At 56.1% G+C, this 22,750-nt stretch overlaps 1 protein-coding gene across 1 annotated transcript in view; it reads right to left on the bottom strand.

Moving 5' to 3' along the window:
- EFNB1 (ephrin B1) overlaps positions 1-22,750 on the bottom strand; it is a 48,801-nt gene that overhangs the window by 10,901 nt on the left and 15,150 nt on the right. Inside the window, exon 2 of the mRNA XM_032123755.1 lies at positions 9,104-9,381. Coding sequence (XP_031979646.1) covers positions 9,104-9,381 — 278 coding nt within the window. The remainder of the gene's footprint in view (positions 1-9,103; positions 9,382-22,750) is intronic.

The following is a 22,750-nucleotide window of genomic DNA, read 5'->3' as shown; positions in this document are numbered from 1 at the left end:
GCCCCTGCTCCTCCTCCTCCTGCTCCTCCCGGCCAGCAGGGCCACGCAGCTCCTGCTCAGGGCATCCCATTATCGGTATTATTAATATTGATATCGGTGTCACTTCCTAGCTGTGGGGACATGAGCCCCCCACCCCGCACACATCCCCCAGCCCTTTCCCTGAGCTCCAGCACACTGGCTGGGGCTGCTGCCAGCGCCGGGGCAGGGGCTGTGCGGGGGGAGCCCACCCCACGCTGTCACACTGCCAGCGGGGCCGGCAGCCTTCTTCCAGCCTTCTCCCAGCCTTCCCGAGGCAGCTGCACCGGGAAGGGGCCCTGCAGCCCCTGAAACGCCTGTGCGAGCCAGCCCGGCCCTGTCCCATCCCCACACGGTGCAGGAGGTACAAGGCTTGGGTTTCACAGCCACTCCTGCCAGCTCCAGAGCTGCTCCAGAGCTGCTCCAGCCACATCGTCCAGCATGGAAAGAGAAGAGCCATGGAGGCTGCTCTGCCTGCACCACTGACCCCGGGAGGGCCCTCTCTGCTCGCCTCCCTGGCATCAGGGCAAGGCCAGGCCCATGCCCATGCCATGAGGCCAGCTGGGATTGCTGTGTCTCTCCCCACATCTGTACCGGGCAGGTGAGGAGCCTGCTGCTGCAGCCAGCCCATGGAGCACTGGGAATCTGGCCATCTCACCCCACGCTCCCTGCTCCAGCAAAGGCAGTGGGAAAATCCCCAGTTCAAATGCACTGCTGGAAACAGGAATGAAAACCATGGCATGGGGTTTGGCTGGGATGGGGTTCAGCTTTCCCTGGCCAGGGTCAGCACCCCCAAAATCAAATTAAAGGGTTAAATTAGACCCATTCCTTACAGAGAACAGAGGGACACTCACACAGTTACAGAGGGAAGAAGGGAGGGCACCACCCACCACACTCATCCTCACCACCTACAGCTCCACTCTCTCCCGTTCTTTCCTGGGGCAAAGGGAGAACAACAGGCAAACACTGAAGTACCACTGGAAAAAGACACTTGAACCCAAGTAATGCTTAAGTGAAAAGCTAATTTCCCATTAAATCAGCTTTCTGGTGGAAAATTATAACCAACCCTAATTAGTATAGTAATTAAGAGTCACTGTTTGATTGCAGGGAACCTCATCCAGGCTGGAAAACACATCTTGGCTGCAGGACCACGGCTTGGTGACTCACTCCAGCCCTTTATCATCAACACTGTGAGATGTCCGTGTGGATGAGCTGTGGAGACTCCCAGTGTCCCCATCCTGCTCCCTGCCCAGCTCAGGGGGACCACAGCCCTAAATAAATCCTTTGTCTTCAGGTCTATCCATCCCTTCCAAACAAAGAGCACATCACTGGGAGAGGAGGGTGATTTGTACAGTCTCTGCAGTCGCCCCAAGCAACTGGAGACAGGTCGGATGAAAGTGCCAGGTAATTCCCCACCTGATGCTCTGACAGAGCCATTTGTGGGCCCCACTGGGAGCAGGAGAAGAGGAAAGCAATTATTGCTTTTTAACAGGGTAAATCTCTCCTGTTAGGTAGCAAAACATCTGGGAGATGACTGAGAAATCCTTTGGGAAGAGGATGGGGACAGACAGTGCCATCCCCAGCTGCAAGACCAATGCCAACACCAGCTGCCCACCTGAGCTCGGGCTCCATCCTCACTCCCAGGGGCTCAGAGAAACCTCAGGTTATCAGGGACAGAGAGGCTGATTCATGTGCAGATCTTCTGGAAGCTCCAGCTGCCTGGGAGAGCTCAGGGAGCCAAGGAGGTGCCAGGCAGTGGGGAGGGACAGGAACTCCAGGTGCTGTGGGACAGCCAGGAGGAAACCCCAGTGCAATTACAGGCAAACTTTGCATAAGAACCAGGAACTTCTGGATGTGGGGAGGTGACATCGGTGAAACTCCTGGCCCAGAACTGCAAAGAGGAGCCAGCCCAGGCACTGCTCCCACTGTGGTCGTGCACCCACTGGAGGCTGGCTCAGAGCAGGATCACCTGTGGCTCCCAGTGCTGCACCCCACAACAGCTGGAGCAGGAGATGATCCATTGCTCCTGGGGATTGCATGGCAGGAGTTGGTCTCTGCTCCAGGTGGACAGCAGTGAATGGACCAAATGGTCTCCAGCAACACCTTGAGTTACAGGGTTTGGAAATTTCCAACAGATGCCACATAAACCCCTGACTATCCAGACAAGGATTTGCCTCCTCGGTGAGTAATGGATGGAGGAAAAGGCCTCCCTACCCCCAGATGAGAGCCACTGCAGCCACCCCTGGATCCCTGTGCTCCCAAAGCCCCCTCTCCATGAGCTGTGTAACTCCCACTCCACACTGTCAGGGTGGGATAAAAGAGCTCAGGCATTACACAGCAGCAGCAAAACCATCACTCCCAGGGCAAAGAGACTCCATATGGAGGGTGACACCAATCCTCTCTGGAAAGATGACCTGCTTAAGGTGCCACACACCACCTGGGCCAGCCTGGCTGAGGGGTGGACAGACACAGATCCCTAGAAATTAGGGATGGAAAAGGGAGGCATGTCACAGTTCATTAATGCCAGACTCCCTGCACCCTGCGCATCTCAGGGTCCAAGTGTGGCAGTGCTTCCTGGAGCCCCCAGTGAGCTCTTGGTCTGATAGACAGCACCCACCATCACCAGCATCCATCACCACATCCCAGCACCCACCATCACATCCCAGCACCCACCACCACATCCCAGCACCCACCATCACATCCCAGCACCCACCATCACACACCCAGCATCCACCCTCACAGGCCCCTCCGCACCAGTCCGGAGCGGCAGTGATGCCGACAAGCCTCTTCCCAGCACTACAGGAGCAGTGGAATGCAATAGGGATCCCAGGGGAAAAGCCCAGGGAGAGAGTCTTGATGTTATAGTTATTTAAAAAAATAAACCAAGGAAGAAATATGCCTGCACTTCTCCATGCACAGCTTCCCAGACACACCAGTATGCCAGGATTTGTTTCAATTCCTCATAAAGCTGAAAGCTCCTTCTGCCTTGAGAGTCTCCTACTCAACGTTTAATCCAAAAGGAGCCAAGTTTAATCTCTTCCAGTATCCCAGAGGAAGCCCTTGGAGGTGACCATCACTGAAGAGCCAGGTCCACCACAGTCCATGCAGCTGCAGCTCCAGGAGATGCCCTGGGATTTGCTGCAGACATAGCAGGAGGAGCAAGGGCCGGAAGAGCAGGATGAGGAAAGGAAGAGGGGATGCACCAAAACACCTGCTTTGCTGTGAGCTCCCCAACACAGCTGCCAAGGAAGCTCTTTGGGGGGGGACAGGCAGATTCCCAGTGTCCCAGGAACAGGGGGGCAGAGCAGGATCAGGCAGGTGATGCAGGGGAAGATGTCACCTCTTCACTGCCATCACTCCTGCACGTCATCTCTGCTGTCACCTCAGTGTTCAGGAGCACTGAGGAGTTAAACACGTTTTTTTTCTCCTAATGGGTCGTGACAATGCTAGAGATGCTCTTGGAAATCATTTCTCCTGGGGAAGAGCATCCTGGGACGCAGCCAGCCGAATTTCCCAGGCAGACAGCAACCAGTGCCCGGCTCCAGAGCCTTTGGCTGTGCCAGGGCCGCGGGCAGGGCTGGGCTGCCCAGCAGCCAGGGAGCTGAGCGGGCATGGAAATGCTGGGTGGGTGGTTATGGCAGGCAGGGACCCCTGGGCAGGGGTTTGTGGCAGGCAGGGCCCCCCTGGCCCCAGAGCAGATCAAAGCATGGGGTATTTACCTCCCGGCTGGGCGCAGGACACCGGCCCTTTCTGAGGGGGCTTTTCATCCCTATTAGGGCCATGAAAGGCTGAGCCATGAGATCAGCTGCCAGGGGCTGTCCAGGGACAGTGCTGAGCCGAAAAGGTCAGGAGGGAGGAGGAGAAGAGAAAAGAGGCAGAGGCTTAAGGGACAGGGCTCAACAAAATCACATTTACTGTGGTCACGCTCTTCAGACAAGCCTGCAAGACAAGGAACTGCGTGTCGTCTAAGGGCCATTATTTGGGTTTGACGTGGCCAGGGCCCGGGCTTTGAAGTCGGGAGCAGGACACCGTTAGAGCCATTTGTGTCCGGCCGCCAGCTCCCACGCGGCATCACCACCCTGTGCCAGCAGCTCCCAGCGCGATGGGGATGGAGCAGCAAAGCCCCAAAACCAGATGGATGCCACCAGGCCGGCTCTGCTTGGCCTGGGTGTGTCACAAGCCAGGCCCGTTTGGGGGAAGAATGAGGAAGCCACTTAATTGGGTTTTATCAGCAGAAGTTCACAGGTCCCATCATGGCATCAAACGGCCCTTGGGCTTTCAACTCCCCTCCACCGAACAAGTTGTGGGAAGGAGGATGAGGAGCACATGAAAGTGGCCACATTCAAATGGCATCAGCAAAGAGCTGGCGGGCTGACAAAGCAGCCCCCCCCCCCCCCCCGGCACAGCCCCCAGCCCCAGGAACCAGGGAGGGAATTATCAAATCCCAAGGAATGCAGGAAGGAGCGCGAGCAGCTCCGCACACACGCTGGCAGGGGCTGAAGGCTTCCCAAACCAACGGAAGCTGGAGGAGCGCAGCCAGAAAAGCGAGTATGGCAACGTGTCCTAAAAAAGCTTCCAAGGAGGAAGGATGATCCTGGCAGCTGGCAGGGTATAGGTGACCCCCTTCCCCATGCTGAGCTGCAGGAAAACGCTGACAGAGTGCGGCCCAGGGACGAAGCTGCGTCGCAGCAGCAGCAGCCATGGTTTACAACAAATAACTCTTGCCAGGTTAAGACTAATTGCATCTAAAAACAGAAATGCAAGACAAGGGCTTTAACACAACACTCAGGGTAATAGATCCACTCTCGCTGCATCCCGCTGCCAAAAAGCGTTGGATTGGATTACGGACGTTATTACATCAAAAATGGATTGAAGGGCTTAAGGACTCACAATAAACAGCAAACGCCTCGGATTTATGAGGCAACATCTATTGGGACCTTGCTTTTCCTTCAGCATTGTCATCAAACAAGGGCTCTGTGCTTTAAAGAGGCTCACAGGACATGTGGGACACTGCGGCCATGCCCTGGGGCTTGGGAGAGGGACAGGTGAGAGATCCCACCTGGAAGAACACCTCGGAACCACCACCACCTCTGCAAACAGCTGCCTGGAGCACACCCCAAGGCTGAGCAAGGTTTGCCTGGGGTCTCCACACCCCACTGAACACAGAAAGGGCTGCCAGGACCACCACCAGCCCCAAAACCAAGTGCAGAAGGGACTGGGAACTATGGGAGTCCATCCAGTTCATCCCCTGCCATGGGCAGGGACACCTTCCACTAAAGCAGGTTGCTCCAAGCCCCATCCAGCCTGGCCTTGAACTCTTTCAGGGATGGGGCATTCCAGGGATGGACTAGGTGACTTTTAGCAGTTCCTTCCAACCCGAACCACTCTTTGATTCCCTGATCCAGAGCTCTGGGATAGCAAGGAGCCACTCCAGGAGCTCCTCCTCACGTCACCCTGCTGCCAGGACACAGGGATTAATGGATCTCTATCCAGGCACCTCATTACCAGAGATAGTAAAACTGGAGCAAGTTCAAAGAGGAGCAGCAAATGCAATTAGGAGCTGCAGTGAATTAGGAGGGGAGGTGGAGGGAGCTGAACCTGCAGGGCTGGATAAGCTGTGGCGGGGCTGGAGCTGCCCACGACGTCCTGCGAGTGCAGGCACCAGGCAGGGGGGAGGCTATTCCAGTGGGATGTATGTTGTAGGGAGGGGATAGGACACTGGGGACAGGGAATTCCACCAAGGCACCAAAGGCAAGCAGGGAAACACCCAGGAGACCAGAGATGGAAGAAACCACAGCACATCGTGATATAAAACACACAATTCCCAAATTCCCAGCTCCTTCACCCTCTCAGCACTTGATCCTGGGGATGGTCCCCATATCCTGCTGGAGTCCCATGTGCCCGCCCAGTCTCAGTCTCCAGTGCAGACCTGCAGGTAGGAGCAGCTGCATCTTGCTCTTTACGGAAAGCCTTAGGAATAAGCATCACCTTTCCTTATCCACCCCAGGAGCAAAGATGCTTCTAAGGAAAGCCTGGAGCTGGTGTGGAGGGGGTCGGTGTGAGGCTCCGGAGAGGACGGGGACAGGGAACGGCAGCTTTCAAAAGCCTTTTCATTGCTAAGCTGAGGGCTGGGGCCGTGTCCCTCCGTGATAAAAGTGTCCCTAAACAAGGCTTGGCATATCCAAAGCAATGGCAAGGAGCAATCCTGAATAGGAGGGACCCCGGGAAGCCCCCCGGCTCCGGTGGGGAGGTTTTCCAGCCGCTGGGGAAGGTGGGGGATGAGCGGCACACGCCCTGTTCCCCTCGGCTCCAGCATCGCTTCCCCGGCTTAGAAATGAAAAGGGAGAAAAAAACCTTTTGTGTGTCCAGGCAAAGCTTGGGGAAAGGGAGGGGAGAAAAATTGGGGGGAAAAAAAGAAGACAACACGTGGGTGGTCCGCTCAGGAGACTTTTGACTTTTTTTTTTTTGGCTATTTTATTTCTTGGCAGAAAGAACTCCTGGGGCTGCTCGGCAGAGGGTACGGCCAGATCACAGGAGCATCCTCAGCCCACCCAGGGGCCAAAGTTCGGCTGGCAGCTCCCAGCTCCAAGGGGTTTCGCATCAAAGCATGGAGGAGTCAAGAGAAATTAAAGTCAGAAACGGTCCATGGCAGGGGCAGAGGGCACTGCCGGCCCCCTGAGGAGAGGGGGGGCATCCCACAGGGATGCTCAGGATGCTCCAAGCACCCCGCTTGCTGCATCCCTATATAGCCTGAAACTGGGAACAAGAGGATAAATAGGATTTTATATTAAAAAATGAGCTTAAAAGGCTCAGCCCAACATCCGACGGGACGCACAGCCAGGATTTCCCAAGCTGAGCTATGCCGGCTTTGCAAAATCCCGGCTGCGTGTCCCGTCGGATCCGCAGCGAGCTGGAGCCGGTCACCTGCAGTGACCCAGGTGTGTTGGCAGCCTTGGAGGGGAGCTGGCACCGGCTCAAAGCCGCGGGGGCCCCGCGGGAGCCGCGTTTGGAGTCGGCAATGCACCGGCGGCCGCTTGTGAAAGCGCCTCCCAAAGCTCCGGGAGGTTGATTTTCACTTAAGTTTTCGTGTGAAATGCAAAACAGCTCCTTAAAATTTGGGTAATTCAGGGGCTGGTAAATCCTTCTGCCTCCACCTTCCTGCTGGACTCGGTTACCATAAGAGGGATCCCATATCTCTTCTTCTCAGTGCTTTGTTCACCTCCTGAGCTCATTTTGGGGAACCTATTTGTCTTTGAGGGCTCTTTGCAGCCTGAGAGTCCCATGGGCTGTAGCTCGGAGGACCCCAGTTTCAGCCCTCATTAGTTTGATGACCACGTTAGTGCTTGAACTTGACCCCCAAACACAGAGGAGCCACTGATCGAGTGCTTCAAGATGTTTGCCTGACCCAAGCCTGGCACTTTGGCCTCTCTTCCCAATTTCTGCCCACTGCAGGCAAAGCTTGTATTCAATCAAGCTTTGCATCAGCTGAAGGACAGCAGAAGGGCTGAACTTTGGGGTCCCAGAGCCACCAGGCTGGTGCCGGCTGTGGTAAGGGAGATAGGAGCCTACATGGGAGTTGTGCCAGGGCTTTTGGGATCCCCAGCCCATCTGGGACATCTGGGCTGGAACCAGGGTGTCCTGCCCCCATGATGGCTTCAAAGCTGGTGCCCCTCAAGTGACACAGGACAGACATCCCCATGTCTGGACAGTGACAGCGACCATTGTTCTGGAAGAGCCCGGCCCTGCCACAGTGACTCAGTCCTGCAGAGCCCGTGGTTGCTGCCAGCACCGCGCCGAGCCGAGCCGGCTCCGTGGGTTGTGGCGCCAGGTCGTCCCTCCTGCCACCCCTCCTGTTAGGGAAACTTTCTTGGTTGACCATCCAGGAGCCACTTTGGCATCTCCACGGCCATACAGGGAACAGAGCCCCCCATGAGCCCCTGCCACCACCCAGCTCAGCTGTGCATCGGGAAGCACTCGGCAAAATTTGCCATAACAGAAGTAATAAGGGCTCAAGGCTGACCTGCCAGAGCCAGGCCCAGCTGCTTCCTCTGCATCAGGTTTATTCCAAATTATTGTGCAGCAAGATTCCAACAGCCCCAGCCAGGCTCGCTGGGGACATGGCATCACACTACAGCACAGCTCCCCCCCGCCCCTAACTGCCCACCACGGTCTCGCTGCCCCCTCCCAAAGATTCCAGGCTAAAAATACCCTGTTTCCAGCCGGGAACACACCGCTCCCACGGCCGGGCGCTCGCTCCCACGCGGGCGGTGACCCCTGCGCCGGCCGCTCGCCGCAGAGCCCGCGGCACACAGCGAGGGGAGCTGAGCCGCCGCAGCCGCTGTGCCCTTTGCAGTGCACTGAGCCAGGCAGGGACAGCCAGGCTGAGGAGGAGGGGAGGGGACAAAGACAGAGCTGGCAGCACTACCCAGACACGGCCGAGCTCCCCAGGTCCCCCACCATCCACACCGGAGCAGGCACAAGCGGATACATCTCTGTGCAGTGATCCCCTGCACACACAGACTACCAAGAAAGGCTCCAAGAAAGTTCTATCCTCCTTCTCTCTCCCCTCCAGAAAATGCCATGGTGCACCAAGACACAAACAGAACAGGCCAGTGTGCAGAATTTTTCAGCCACTTCCATCACATCACACACTGGACACCACCAGCACTTGCCACTGCTGGGGCTGCTCTGGGAGGCAACACCCAGGAATAAGGACAAGCATCTCCTTGGACACCATTCCTCTCTCTCCCCAGCCCCAAAGCAAAGCCCTGCAACACCTCCAGCAAAGATGGCAGCAAAAAATAGGCTCCAGGCATGACAGCACTGCAGGGCCGACCCCAGATGGGGATGTGCTCCTGCTCCCAGCCACGAGCAGGGCAGGGGACACAGCACAGCAGCCAGATAGGGACTGTTGACCCACTCGGCCAGTGACACATTCCTCCCCCTGCTCCCATCCAGCGGGACATATTTTCCGTCCGTGTCAGCTCTCTGCACCGGCCAAGTCACACACAAGCGCCTGGTGACACTCTCCAGGCACCCGAGCCCTCCCGAGCCAGGGCTGGCAGCAAGGAAGAGGAGGGCGACTCACATGTGATGAAGTAATCCTGCTGCCGCTTGAATTCCAGGCCCATGTAGTTGGGGCTGAACTCCTGGAACTTGATGGTGAAGCGGATCTCCTGCTCAGGCCGGTTGCACGTCACCAGCACGTTGGGGTCCATGACGGTGCTGCAGGCATCCGCCTGCTCCTTCCTCACCAGGTACAGCTTGTAGTACTCGTAAGGCTTGGACGGCTCCGCCTTGGGGCAGATAATGTCCAGTTTATCCCCAATCTCCGGGTAGATGACCAGCCCCTTCCCAGTCATGAACCTGGAAGAGAGGAGGGTAAGAGGTTACCACATGCTGGAGCAGAGGCCACACCAGCCTGGCCCACCCCACTCTGACACCATTTACTTTGTGCTTCAGCTCTTCTGCTCCCCCTCTGTAAGATGGGTTTTGACACCGAAATCAAGTTTTCCTCTTCCCTCACCATTCCAGCCTGTGCATGGACCCGGCACAGGCTCCTGCTGACAAAACGAGGGCTGGCTTGGGTCAGACCCGCTCGCCAGCCATGATGAGGGCAGGCACCCTTCCCGGCCCCAAGCCTGGCATCCAACCGGGAATGAGTCTTCCCACAAAGGGCTGGGAGACGCCACGGCTCTGCCCGACGGCCAGGCAAGGAGCTTCCTGCAGGGACAGGCAATAATTAGGCATAGGGAGAAGTCCTGACAATGGGGCGCAGGGAGGGATCCCGTCCACACCCCGGCTCCCTGAGGAATTCCTGTCCTTAAATGGAAGGGAAGGAAGCATCCTGCAGGACAACTTCTACAGAGCCAGGCTCAACAGCGTGCCCAGGAGCGTGGGAGGACCGGATGGAGAGGAGCAAGGAGGGAGGAAAGCTATTCGGGGCTGGAAGGCAGGGCATTGGGAAGGCAAGGAAGACAAGATGCTGATAATTAACATTTGGATCTCGTTATGGTGGGGCAAGGCTCTGATTAGGTTTTTTCAGCGTGAAGGAGAGCATTAGGGCAGCAAGGAGTGAAGCAGCAGATCATCTACTTTGATGTAGGCAACTAAACGCGTTCCTGATGGGAGATAAGGTGGGAATGGATTTTCCTGCAGAGTTATCTCTGCTGCAACTCCCTAATGTAATCTGGGCACGGCAAAGTGCGAAGCGAGCGCTTTGCCAAGGCTGCACGGCCACGCTTCCCCTTCCGCTGTCGGACACAGCCCATCCCTGCCCCAGCCCACCCTGGAGATAGGACGGGGGCCGAGATACCTTCTCCCCCAGCCAGCTGCTCCAGCAGGAGCTGCAGGCTCCACGGAAGGAAGATCAAACACACAAGACCAACCTGCTCCGTGGCTCCATGCAAGTCTTAGCAAGAAGCCACAGAGCTGGAACCAGCACCAGGCCTTTGGCTGCAGGAGCCCAGCAGATCCACAGGCCGGGCTGGGAGCAGGCAGGCGGAGCCAGAGCCCACGCACCCCCAGTGCCCTTGGCACAGGCTCCGGAGCTCGGTGCCAGCTGTAGCAGCAGGGCAGACACACAGACATCATCTGCGCCTCACTTGCAGCTCACCAGGTCAGAGGAGCACCCCTGGCACCCAGGGCACGGCACAGGGATGGCAGGCACAGCCCCACCATGCAGCTGGATTTAGAGGGCTTATGGATCCATCCTTCCAGCCTGGCTGCAGCTCTGCCTCCACCACATCAGCTCCAGTAGTACCCAAAGCAGCACAACGGGGCAGCTGGGATCATACCAACCCCAGCACCACTGGCACAGCAGCACCTTGGCCACATGAGGTTGCAGGGAGTTTTGTACGAGTTACGATTTGGGCAGAAGGTGACCAGGAGAGAGTGGGAAACGTGACCCCTGCAGAGTGTTTAGGGATGCAGGTGGGATGCAAGAGCCCAGCTCCATCCCAGCACTGCTGGCAGGTGAGCCATGCTTTGCTTCACACTACCAAGTAGGTCACCTGGCCAGTGGCCAGCACGCGCTTCCAAGGGCTTGGGAGTGATAAAGGCTTCCCCACCCACGGCCGGAGCCCTGACGCAAGGCTGGAGCGGGAGCAGGAGCCGGGAGCAGCCCCTGTCCCTCCCTCCCCGCCCGGCCGCAGACACGCAGCACAAGTGAACACTTGCACAGGTTCCCACCTCGAGAGGCAGCTGGATCCCACACTCCTTTCTCCACGGTTGGGCTGAGTCAGAGGCTTCCTGGCACAGGACTCCAGAGTGACTCAAGCTCCCTCCTCCAGCCCCTGCCAGCTCCCTCCTGCCCAGAAGATGCCAAACAGGAAGCCACAAACAAGTCAAGCAGATGTCTTGCACCGCCAGAGCAGGAGGAGAAGGCTCCTATCCACCCTCATCTCCATACCAGGAGGACCTATCACACCTCTGTGGCCAAAACCTTGGCCAACACCTACAAACCAACCCGGCCCTGGGCCACCAGCCTGTTGGGAACACGCCAAATGGATTTGTAAGCAGGGGAGGGGCCATGAAGCAACCAGGGAGCTGAGAACCTCCCAGCACCACATCCTGCTGGCACCTCTTCATCGCAGGAACTTCAGGACCAAGGCCTACCTTTGGTTTATGTAAGGATAAAACAAGGAGGCAAATCTCTTCCATAAATGCTCAGCCTCAGCTCCAGAAGCACACAGCTGCTGTCTGGGAATTAGCCCAGGAACATCTTCCAGATCCATGCAAACATGGAGCAAGACAGAGCCACTTCCCTGTGCACGGAGTTTTTGCGCTGCTCCCTCCAGCTGCTGCTCCCCACCAGCCGCATTCCCATCCGCACACAGATGGTTTTCCCTTTGTCCTCCAATTTTCCTGATTTTTTCTCCTCCATTTCCCCTCTTCTCCAACAGCAGGGCTGTTTCCAGATGACAGCCTGGGCAACACAGGCAGAGGAGATAAACCTGAGGTGTGTGCCTTGAACCCCTCACACAGCTCTTCCAGCTTTTCACCACACACAGAGACCTTTATTTCCCAAAAAAATTCTGCTTTGTCATAAGAACAGCTTGTGATGATCATCCTAAGGAAGACCAACAACAGCTCCCACCATGCCAGGGGCTAGTTCTCTGGGAAATTCTCCTTTAAAATACATAGTGAAAAGCACCATTTATCACAAGAAAAGGAGAGGAAAAAAACGTGCAAAAATTGTCACATGTTGCCTGAATGCAGGATTTCAGCCAGTTCTGAAGACGAGGAATTTTAGTTCTGAGGCATGGTTGAAGACAAAAAAGAATTACACTCTTGACTTGTCTTCACAAGCACACGTCTTCAGATTTATCTTAACCCGGAGGAATGAACAGAGCAACTCTCAAATTAATAGGGAAATTCATCGTGCCCTCAGAGCACTCGGTGTAATTTCAAGGAGGGGAGGGGGAATCTGCTGTTCCTCTGGAAAACACAGCTTGATTTCCCTGCTTTAAGGTGGGAGGGGAAAAAAAAAAGAGAAAAACTAAAATTTAGCTCAACCTTAATGCTGAAACAACTCCCAGCATTAAGAATCACTCTCCTCTACCTCACCCATCGCACGTGACAAGGAGGATAGTGGCTCCAGCTTTATTCCTGCCCCATACTGGAAGTGTTCAAGGCCAGGTTGGACAGGGCTTGGAGCAATCTGGGATAGTGGAAGGTGTCTCTGTCCATGACAGGGGGTGGAACTGGATGAGTTTTAAGGTCCCTTCCAATCCAAACCATTCTGGGACCCTGTGACTGGCACCATCACCAGTTCACAGGTAACATCCCAGCATCCTTTCTCCTGGTGTCCAAGGCAGTAGGAATATTTAACTACAGCCATTAAAGCTTAAAACAAGTATTTTTTTGCCAGCTGAACAGGTGGAGAGCACTGGCAGCTTCATCCCTTAAAGCCCCTGAGGTGATTTTTGGGTGGCACCCGTGGCTGCCCACCTGCAGAGCCAAGGGACCATCCCGGCCATCCCAGCCAGGCATCCTCATCCCCAGTGCCGCTCCTGGCCCCCAGCTCCCGGCCCCGCAGGTTCCTTGGGAGCGATCAGGTGGCAGCGTCCAATTTCCTCATTGTTTCGGGAGGTGTTTTCTGATGGGAAAGGTGAAAAGGGGATTTGTGAGCCTTGTAAACCGATTCCTTCGAGTTGGGTAAACAACGGGAGCTCTGTTGGCAGCGGGATGCCGGGATGCCGGAGCAGGGAGATGGGATTAAAGTGCAGCCTCTCCCATGCCCTGGTTGGGAGGCTGCTGGTGGGGCCCCCAATCCCTTGCAGAGCCCCCCTCACTTCCCCTTGGGGGTTCAAAATGCAGGATCTGATGGAGTGACCAGGGGCTACAGGTGGGACCTGCTGGAAGAGCCATGGACTCAGCCAGGGCCCGGTGTCAGAGGCATCCCAGAGAGGGTTTGCTGGGAGAGGAGGAAGAACACAAGTTAAGGAGGAAAACCGAGCAAGTTTGGCCAGAGCAAGCTCAGGAGTCGTGTTGGGAATGACACCCCCCTCCTCTACACCCCTCTCCCATGCAGGCTCCTCTCCTGCATGTGGGCACACATGGAGAGACATGGATGAGCCAACAATTCCCAGCAATCCTGCAGACACAAGTGTCCTGCAGGTAAGTAATCTGGAACCTTAAAATCCAACAGCCCTTCAGCTCTTTGTTAGGGAAGACCAATAAATACAATTTTTTTAAAGAATGGGTTGACACATTTTCCAACTGCTCTCCCCCTGGATCCAGGCATTCCTTGAACCACGTCAACTACAAAATCTTCAGGGCAGCATCACCTTTCCTCGCGTCCACGGCATACGACACTCCTCACCTGATTTCAGGCTTGGCAGAAACAGAACAACATTTCCCAAGAACCTTCTCCTTGGAGAAGATATTCTAAAGCTGATGCTGACATACATATAAGATGACATATGCTAAATGCTGTTTGCTTCAAAGAAATCCAAAAATAACTGGATCTTACATGGAGGACGTGTACGTCTGGCAGGGAAGGCTGACAATGCCCGGCAGAGCGAGACCTGCAGGAGCTGGGAGGTTTTCCTGGTGTCTGGGCAGCTGAAGCCCCCGTGGGCCCAGCTCTCCACACCAACAGAACGTGTGAGTCCTTCCAGACAGATCACAGCTCCCACCCACTGGGAATCACCTCAAGGAAGGGATGGGAAAGGGCCAGATCCAGTAAAAAAGCCAAAGCCCCATGTTCAAACTGGGTGTGGGATCCTGAAAAACACTCCTGAGCCCTGCGATTTGCCAGTGCCCAGCCACACACAAATCCAACCCTGCCCTCTCTGCCTCACTCTTCCAAGCTTCCCCGGGACACAGCAGCCATGCCCAGGTACTTGGGACTCTCTGCCACTGCAGAGCTGTTTTCCAGACCCCGATGTCACAGAGCCACATCACACTCCAGCCATTGGAGGGTCCCTGCACAGCTTGTCCAAAGCTCCCTTGGTGACAGCCAGACACCTCTGCCCTTGCCAAAATCTGTGTTTTCACTGAGAATTGAGAGGTCAGTAGTAAAAACTGGGACCTCACTTACGTCAAGCAGGACTTCACAGGTCAAACGGTGCTACCAGACAGGGACAACCACATGGTCCCCAGGGAGATTGAGTTGGGAACCTCAGACACCCCATGTCACAGGGAGAGGTTCTCCTGGTGACACCAGGAGGTATCAGTGAGACACTGCAGCCCCCATCCACCTCACTTCAGCTCTCCAGAGCTGAGCACAATCAAACCAGAGGAATTACACCCTAATCCCAAAGGCCCACCTGATCCCAGCACACCACCAGCATCCACAGCCCCTCCCCGGAGTGGTGCCAGCATGCAGAGGCACAGCCCCTTTCTCCTTTTTGACTCCCATTCAGCTCTTGGGAACAAAGATACTCCATGGAAGGAAGTTAATTACAAGTGGAATGAAAAGGTTCCTCCCTCTGTATCTGTCGCCTTCTCGCTTGTCCATCGTGCCGCTCGTCACCACAAGAGGGTAAATAGGAGCACACGAACCCCCACGCTCTCAGATCCCACTCCTTTCATGTGCTCCTCTATTATTAGTCTCCTTTAGAAGAGCCTGCCATCTTTTTTCCCCCTGCTAATCTATGGATAATTATTTTCCTTGCCCTTCGGCAGCCCTCTTCTATTTCTGCTCCATCCTTTGGAGCTGAGGTGGCCACACAGAGCCAGCGACTCCAGGTATCTGAAAGCAGCTCCTATCTCCTTCACTCCTTTGGTCTCCACTGTTCAGTGGTATTTCTCACCTTCCAGACCCCCCGGCTCCTCACCATCTCTGGGAGAGGGAACAGCCTCTGCTGAGCCCCCCCGGGGCTGTCCCGTCCCCCTCCCAGATACACTCTAAGGGCCTTTTTTTTCCTCATCTCGGGTTTAATGAGGCCCATTCAACCCTCCCAAAGACAAAAGGCCCTTCTCGTTTCCAAACGGATTTACACGACGCATCAGTGAGGCATAAACGGGTCTCCATGGCAACGCTCACCGACCCCCCCCCCCAGCTCCAGGATGCCATTTTCCAACTCTGCTGCTCCCCAAAACCCCTTTGTTGCTTTCCTGCCAGCTGGGAGGCTCCTTGCAGGCTGATAACCCCCCCACCCCACACCCCCGGGTGCCAGGGGTGACATTTTTTGAGGTGAAGTTACAAGATGGCCAAGCCAGTGTTCCCCTGGCACAGACACCCCGGAAAGCTCTGCGCCGTGACCGACTACGGGTCATGGTCAAGCCAGGGCTGGGATTGAGTGGAAGGGACGGAAACACTGAGTGCAGGGGGAAATGAACCCAAACTGCTCCTCTCTGCCCAGAAAGGGGGGTGATGCCCAAGGCAGTGTAGTCTGTCCACACTCAAACACCAGCCCCAGTCATGGTCTGGCTCCCAGCATCTCTCCGCAGGGAAACCGGTGGCTCTGAAGATTCCCATGGCTTTGGCAACGGCCAAAAGGCCACTCCAACACTTCACACAGAGGTTTGGCAAATACAAGCCTCATGTTCAACACTTTGGACCATAACTCTCCCCAAGCAGCCTCAAACACTGAAGGCCAAGAGAGCACCTTGCTTACCCTGAGCAGCACTGGAAGCAGGGAAGGTGGGACGCAGGGAAGGTGGGATGCAGGGAAGGTCCCACTATAGCTCCTTGAGCTTTGCTTATATGTTGCAGTCGCTGCCATAGATCTGAAGACCAAGCCCTTACCCAGCATCTGGGGGAAACACCAGAGAGCCCACTTTCCCATGAAAATACCCACCACTGCTGGGTTTCTCAAGCAGGAAGTCGGGAGCAGGATCCTGGTTTCAGCTGCAAACGTGCAGCTTGTGGACAGGTCTGCTTTTCCATCCTGCAGTCCAGAACCCTTCTCCTAGGGAAGGGTCACACCAAGGTTACCACCAGCCAAGAGCAGAGGAGGATTCCAGCCATTAGGATGCTGGGAGAACAGGTCAGCAGGCTTCAGGAAAGGTGGCATGGATGCTGTGGGATGCCAGCCACACCTCGGCACCCGCAGCCAGCGGCTGCCACCACAGCTGGTGACATCCCTGGCCCCAGTGACTCAGCCCTCCTGTGCCACAGCAGGGCTGCAGGAAGGGCTTTCTCCCTGAGCTATCCCCATAATTAGAGCATGGCCAGGGAGAGTATCCAAGTGACTCACCAGCAGCCCCAAGGAGGACGACAGATCACCACCACCAAAGGCAGCGCCCACAAAAGGAGAACATTCTCCTTTGTCCCAGCATGGGCTCGGCCAGGATGTATCCTCATGCCAGTCCCTCACTTCCAGGGACAGCTGCTGACCACCCTCATGCCCCGAAAAACAGGAAGAAGAGAGGGGGAGGAGAGGGAAGACTCCCAACCCTCGCAGCAGCCGGGCCTGCCGGGAGCAGCCATGTGCTGCTCCGTCCTCCCAGCTCCGCGCACACTCCATGCACTCGGACGCTGCACCCGAACAATCTCAATGCAAATCCTGCAAGGGAGGGGAAACAAAACCTGCTGCTAATTGACGGATTTTGGAGCAGATTTAATTAGGGCCAGACCACTGGTGCAGGCTGCTGCTGCCACCTGCAGCACTCTCTGCAGCCGCTGGCATGGGCTCGGGGGACCCCGGGCTCCCACCCACACCCACCTGGGGGACGGACAGGGAATGAGGAACACTGGGAGTCCCCCAGGCTCACCCCCACCCCCCCCCCCCCCCCCCCCCCCCAAGATGTTATTTCCCAGCACAATAAGCACCTCCAGCAGCGACGGAACCAAGGGCTTGGCCAAAAAATAAAGAGGAAGAAAAGCCATATTTTCTCCCCGGAGTTGGATCGTCCCGATCTCCCCTCAGAGGAATCAAGAGGGGCCGAGTTATCTAATTAATGCTGGCAGAAGCGGGAGGCCGAGGGCTGGGGGGCGGCGGCCCACAAAGGCAGCATGGGGAGCGGTCTCCCCGCCGCCGGCATCCCCCGGCAATGGGGCCCCACGTTGGGAGTGAGGTAAGAGGGGATTCAAAGGGGGGTTTGTCAGGGGTTTTGTTTTTGGAAACGGGGGAGGGGAAGGGGACAGGGCTTGACAAGAGCTGACAGACAACTGAACAAAACCATAAGGGCCATGAATGGCAACACAGCGCTTTAATTGGCGTAGGAATGGAGAGAGAAGTGAGACAATGAGGCTGGGCGGCGGCGGCGGGGCCGAGGTGTGGGCAATGGGCACTCACCTTCTCCTGCCTGCACCCCAATCCCTACCCCAACAGGGGCTGGCAGCTGGATGCTGCACCGTGACCCCCATCCCAAAAACCACCACCTAAAACCCACAGGGAAAACATGGAGGCAGAACGACAGAGTCCAGCACACGTCAGGCATCACAAAACCCTGACGGCACCAGGAGCTGCACAATCCCAGCCCTGGGATGCTGCAGATATTAAATGATCCATCGGAAACAGCTCATGTTCCTGCTCGGCTCCGTGTGTTTTCCGGCTTCGGTTTGGCCACTCGTGCCCTGGCTACAGCCCCGCTCATCCGGAGGACGGGGGGCCGGGAGGGGGAGAGAGGGAGAGGCAGGTTAAAAGGGAACACGGTTGAATCAGCGGGGTTCCCACTCCTTGCCTGACCCCTCTGAAATAAAACGGAGGAGATTTCGTCTCCTCGTTCCAAAGCAAAGAATTACTTTGGCAGGGGCTGCCCTTCCAGGCGCCCACTTGGACAGGAAAGCGGCAGGAATATGCCCAAGGAACCCAAGACAAGCCCTCCCCGCCAAGCCCCGCTCATTCTTATGCAGATCAACCCCAGTCAGGACAGAACAGAGGCAAATTGCAGCCCCCCCCTCCCCAGAGCAGGGCTGGGGGCACATGGAAGGTTGGGTGGGGGGCTCAGCACACCAGACCTGACACAAACCCCAGCGTTTTCCAAGATCCCCCATCTTCCCATCTCTCACTTCTCCAGCTCAGTTGGAAAAAAAGAAGAACTGAAAGCTAAGAGCCAAGAGCTGAAGTTACAACTGGTGGTTGGGCCCTAGGAGACAGGGAGCCCCTTCCTTCCTGAACCCCAGGACTTGACACCCCACTAACCCTGCACCTCACAAACACAGACTGCAGCTGGGAGTCTCAAATCTCCCCATGGGACAGTGACTGGGTGCTCCTGCTGCTGCATTCCAAGGAGTACAGGAGGGCTCCCCAAATCCCTCAGCTTCCCAGTTCTCTGGCCACCACCAAAGCAAGGGCGAAGAGACACCAGCCTCCCCCATTTTTCTGAGAAATACCACAAAAATAAAGCCCACACATGTCCTAGGGAGCAGCAGAAACCACAGGGTCTCCAGGATTTCCCCTGGCTCCCAGGAGCCCCTCACTGTGTCCCAGGGCTCATGTTTCCATCCCTGGAGATCTCGCTGAGGGCTGGGTGACAGCTCCAGAGCACCCACCCAGGTCCCTGGGGCTCTGGCTCAGCCTGGGGATGCAATGCCGCAGTTTGAAGGATTAATCCCAATGTTAGGAACTGGGCAGGGAGGAGCAAACCCTGCGGAGGGTTCCCCATCCCAGCTGTGGGATGCCCTGCCCTGCCCCGACAGGTCTCCCGGGTTTCGCCAGCCCTGCCAGCCCCTGGTCCCAGGGAAGTAGCGTCACCCCCACCGCGCCGCCCTGACTCACACCGGGCCCTTTGATCCCCTGGCTCTTGGAGTGGCCAAACGAGTTCTGGCATTCCGAGTTCTGGCATTCCAGCTCTGGCTCCTGTCTGGAAGCGCCATCTTCCCAGGCAGCTGCAAATCACCAGCCCTCAGCCCCGGCGTCACTATTGGGAACTCGCTCGGCTGCCACCGGCCCTGGCGGGTTATGAAGAGCTTCCCAACCCCCCCATCCCAACACAGGGCATGTGCACATCTGCCCACAGCTGCCCACTCCAGCTAGAAGGGACCTTGATGACCATCCAGTTCCAACCCTGCCATGGGCAGGACACCTTCCCCTATCCCAGGTTGCTCCAAGCCTCATCCAACCTGGCCTTGGACACTGCCAGGGATCCAGGGGCAGCCACAGCTTCTCTGGGCACCCTGTGCCAGGGCCTCGCAATCCTCACAGGGAAGAACTTCTTCCCAATATCCCATCTAACCCTGTCCTCTGGCAGTGGGAAGCCATTCTCCCTTGTCCTGTCCCTCATCCAAAGTCCCTCTCCAGCTGTCCTAGAGCCTCTTTAAGCACTGGAAGGGGTCCCAAGATTTCCCCAGAGCCTTCCCTTCTCCAGGCTGAACCAGGTCACCCTGTGTTCCTCACTCCCACACCAGTCCCCACTACCGGCACGCTGCACTCGGCCGCCCAGGACCTTTGGCCCCACTCCACGGGGGTGGATGGGGCTGGGTTAGCTCTGGGAGAAAAAGCTAAAGATGAGTCACAGGTTCTCAAAAGTTTATTTGTTTTCTCCCCTCTTGTCCTCCCGCACAGAACTGAGCCATCAGCAAAGCCTGGAGAGCCAGCTCTGCAGGAAAGCTGGATCCAGCCTCCTCCAGCCCTGCTCTGGATGTCACTCAGGAGGGAAGAAATTGCCCCTTTCTCCCCAGAACCTCTTCCCAGTGCTGCCCACATCCCCTCTTTACTGTGAGGTCCTGTTTTGGCACAACAGCCCAAATTTTCTCCATATCCACAGAAAAAGACCCTCCTAAAGGTTTCACCACTGGAAGGAGTTGGGACTCTCTTGTGCTCCCCCTCAGCAGCCCTTCCACTGCTCCCAGTTTACCCAGTTGAAGGCTGATTGGAAGAGCAGCAGCTGAGGGAGGGGCCAGGAGAGATGCCAGCACAGCACAGCAGTGTCAGGTTTTAATCTCTCCTCCAGTCCAGAGATCTGGCTTGTACTTGCTTTTATTTTTAGGCCAGATTTACCGTACAGCTGAACTTCAATCCAACAGACAACTTCCAGCTGGGAATGGGAGAGGAGAGGAACCAGAACCCAGCACTGGCTCTGGAGTCACGGGCGCTGCCAGAGCCGGAGATCTTGGGACTGGTGCTTCATTCCATCTCCAAGGATGTCACCAGACTCCGCCGGGACACACGGCTCCCACTCCCAGAGGGAGCTTTCACAAGGCACTAAGCAAAGCTCGTGTTTAAACCTAAAAATAACCCAGCCCTTGGGCCTGGGGAGGAGGAGGGCAGAGCACCCAGCCTGTCCCGCTCCAGCGCCAGCAGTTTCCAATTGCCTGCGGACGGGGAGTGTTCCCAATCCTCCCCCCGAGACGAAATCCTCTGCCTTGCCACCCACACTCATGGAAGAAAACTGGCGAGAGCAGCAGGAGAGACCAAAGTCTCCCCCAACCACATCCTGCCCCCCTGCTCTGCTGCCAGATGCGATCCCCCAGAGCCTTGTCCCAAAATCCCGCTAGCTCCAGCACTCCCAGCGGTGGTCCTCGCCCCACTCAGTGTGTGTCACCAGGCTGGGGCCACGTCCCAGCCATGTCACCATGCCGGGAGCCTGAGAGGGCTGATGCCACCAACCCAACGGGAGTTTATTCCAAGGCTGGTGTCCGTCTGTTCCGCTGACCCCCCAGGCAGAGCCGGTCCCCAACACAGAGCACCCTCAAACCCACCGGAGCAGCAAGAGCAGAGACCAAGCCCCACCTTGGAGTGATGGTTTTGGGGTGTCCCCCAGGAAACAGGGTCATTTATCCTGGCTTGGGAAAATCCCAAGTGAGCAGCACTGGTACTGCTGCGAGACCACCCCATCCTGCCCTGCAGCCCCTGCAGCAGGACTCACTCATCCAAATCCCTCACCAGACTCCAAATCTCCTCCCTGCCCCTCAGCTCCTCCATCCTGCCCTGCAGCTGCCAGCCCCCGGCAGGACTCAGCCCACAAACACCTCACTGGACCCCAAATCTCCTCCCTGACCTCCAGGACCCCCAGCTCCTCCATCCCTTCTTGCTTCCCTCTCCCACAAAAGCCCTTCATGGGGCTCTAGCTTCCAACTATCCCACTTCACTCCAACCCCCTCAATCCATGTAAGTCTTTCATTGCATTTAAGATGTTTTTTTCTCTGCCTTTCTCTTTTTTTAACTTATTAAGGAGAAAGTTCAAACTGTTGGCAGTGTCTGCGACGCACTAATTTGGAACTTAGTGCGGTGTCGACACTGCATTAAGTATTTCTGTCAACCATGAGGACACACCATGTCTGTGTAAGAAATTACACCAGCAATTATAGCTAAAGAGGCATGTAAAATTTAAAAAAAAAAAAAATTAATGTATTCAGAAATGATAACTGACATTCTTATTAGGATTAATCTAATTTTAGTAGACTCATTTATATCCTGCCTCTGGATAAAAAATGAGTTTCAATTTTAAAACCTGGATAAAAAGTGGCATTTTTAAAAAAAGAACTTTTAGAAGTCACCCTGCATGATTAAGCGGGATGATAATGCGAGGAAGCTTAACAAAAAGCTGTGCCATTAAAGGAGATATTTGTTAAACAAAACGGAAGCAGAGATATTTATCAAGCCCAGCAGATTATTCCAGGGTAACTCTGGACCTGGCACTGCTGGGTGTTGCTTACGGTCGCAGGTTAATGGAGAGAAAATTGGGAATGGCAGATAACGGGGAAGGGGCAGGAGTTTTTCCGGGTGCATCCTGCACCAGGCAAGCCAGGGAATGGCAGCACTGACAAGAACCATACGGTGCATCCATAGCCTGGATGTCCATTGGACATGGACAGACATAAGGCAAAGCACAGGAGTCACTCACAGACTGGGAAGAAAAACCCCAAAAGCTGGGTTGGTTCAACACATCCAAAAAAGAAAAAACATGACATGGAGCACCAAGGTCCTTCGTGAGGTTTGCCGAACACCCAGCAGGACTTGGCCCATTCCAGCATCGCCCACCCCCCTCCATGGCACTGCCTCAGATGGGCTCTTGGTACAAAACGTGCCCTTGGCCTTGGGCTCTGGTGTTGGCACATTTTAACCCCATGGCAGTGGATGCTTTGATTGACACAGGTTCTGGCAGGACACAGGAGTCTCTTCTCCCTATGCCAGCCCATCACACGCTTCCTGCTACATCCATCTCCAACAAAGTCTCACCAACCCACAAATCACATCCTCCACTGAACCAGCCAAGAGGCCTCCTCCAGGCTCCCCTGCTGCTCCATGTCCCCACATCCACATCCCCCACGTGTCCATGACCACCACATCCCATGGGACACTCATGAGATCCCAGCCATCCCGAGGTGGAGGGCACAGAGGCAGGAGGGCACGGGGAACCTGCACCCCCAGGATGGGAGCCGGGACACCCACAGGGC

This window comes from Corvus moneduloides, chromosome 14 (genome assembly GCF_009650955.1).
Source record: "Corvus moneduloides isolate bCorMon1 chromosome 14, bCorMon1.pri, whole genome shotgun sequence".
NCBI classification, from domain to species: domain Eukaryota; kingdom Metazoa; phylum Chordata; class Aves; order Passeriformes; family Corvidae; genus Corvus; species Corvus moneduloides.
This window is presented reverse-complemented; position numbering and strand designations above follow the sequence as displayed.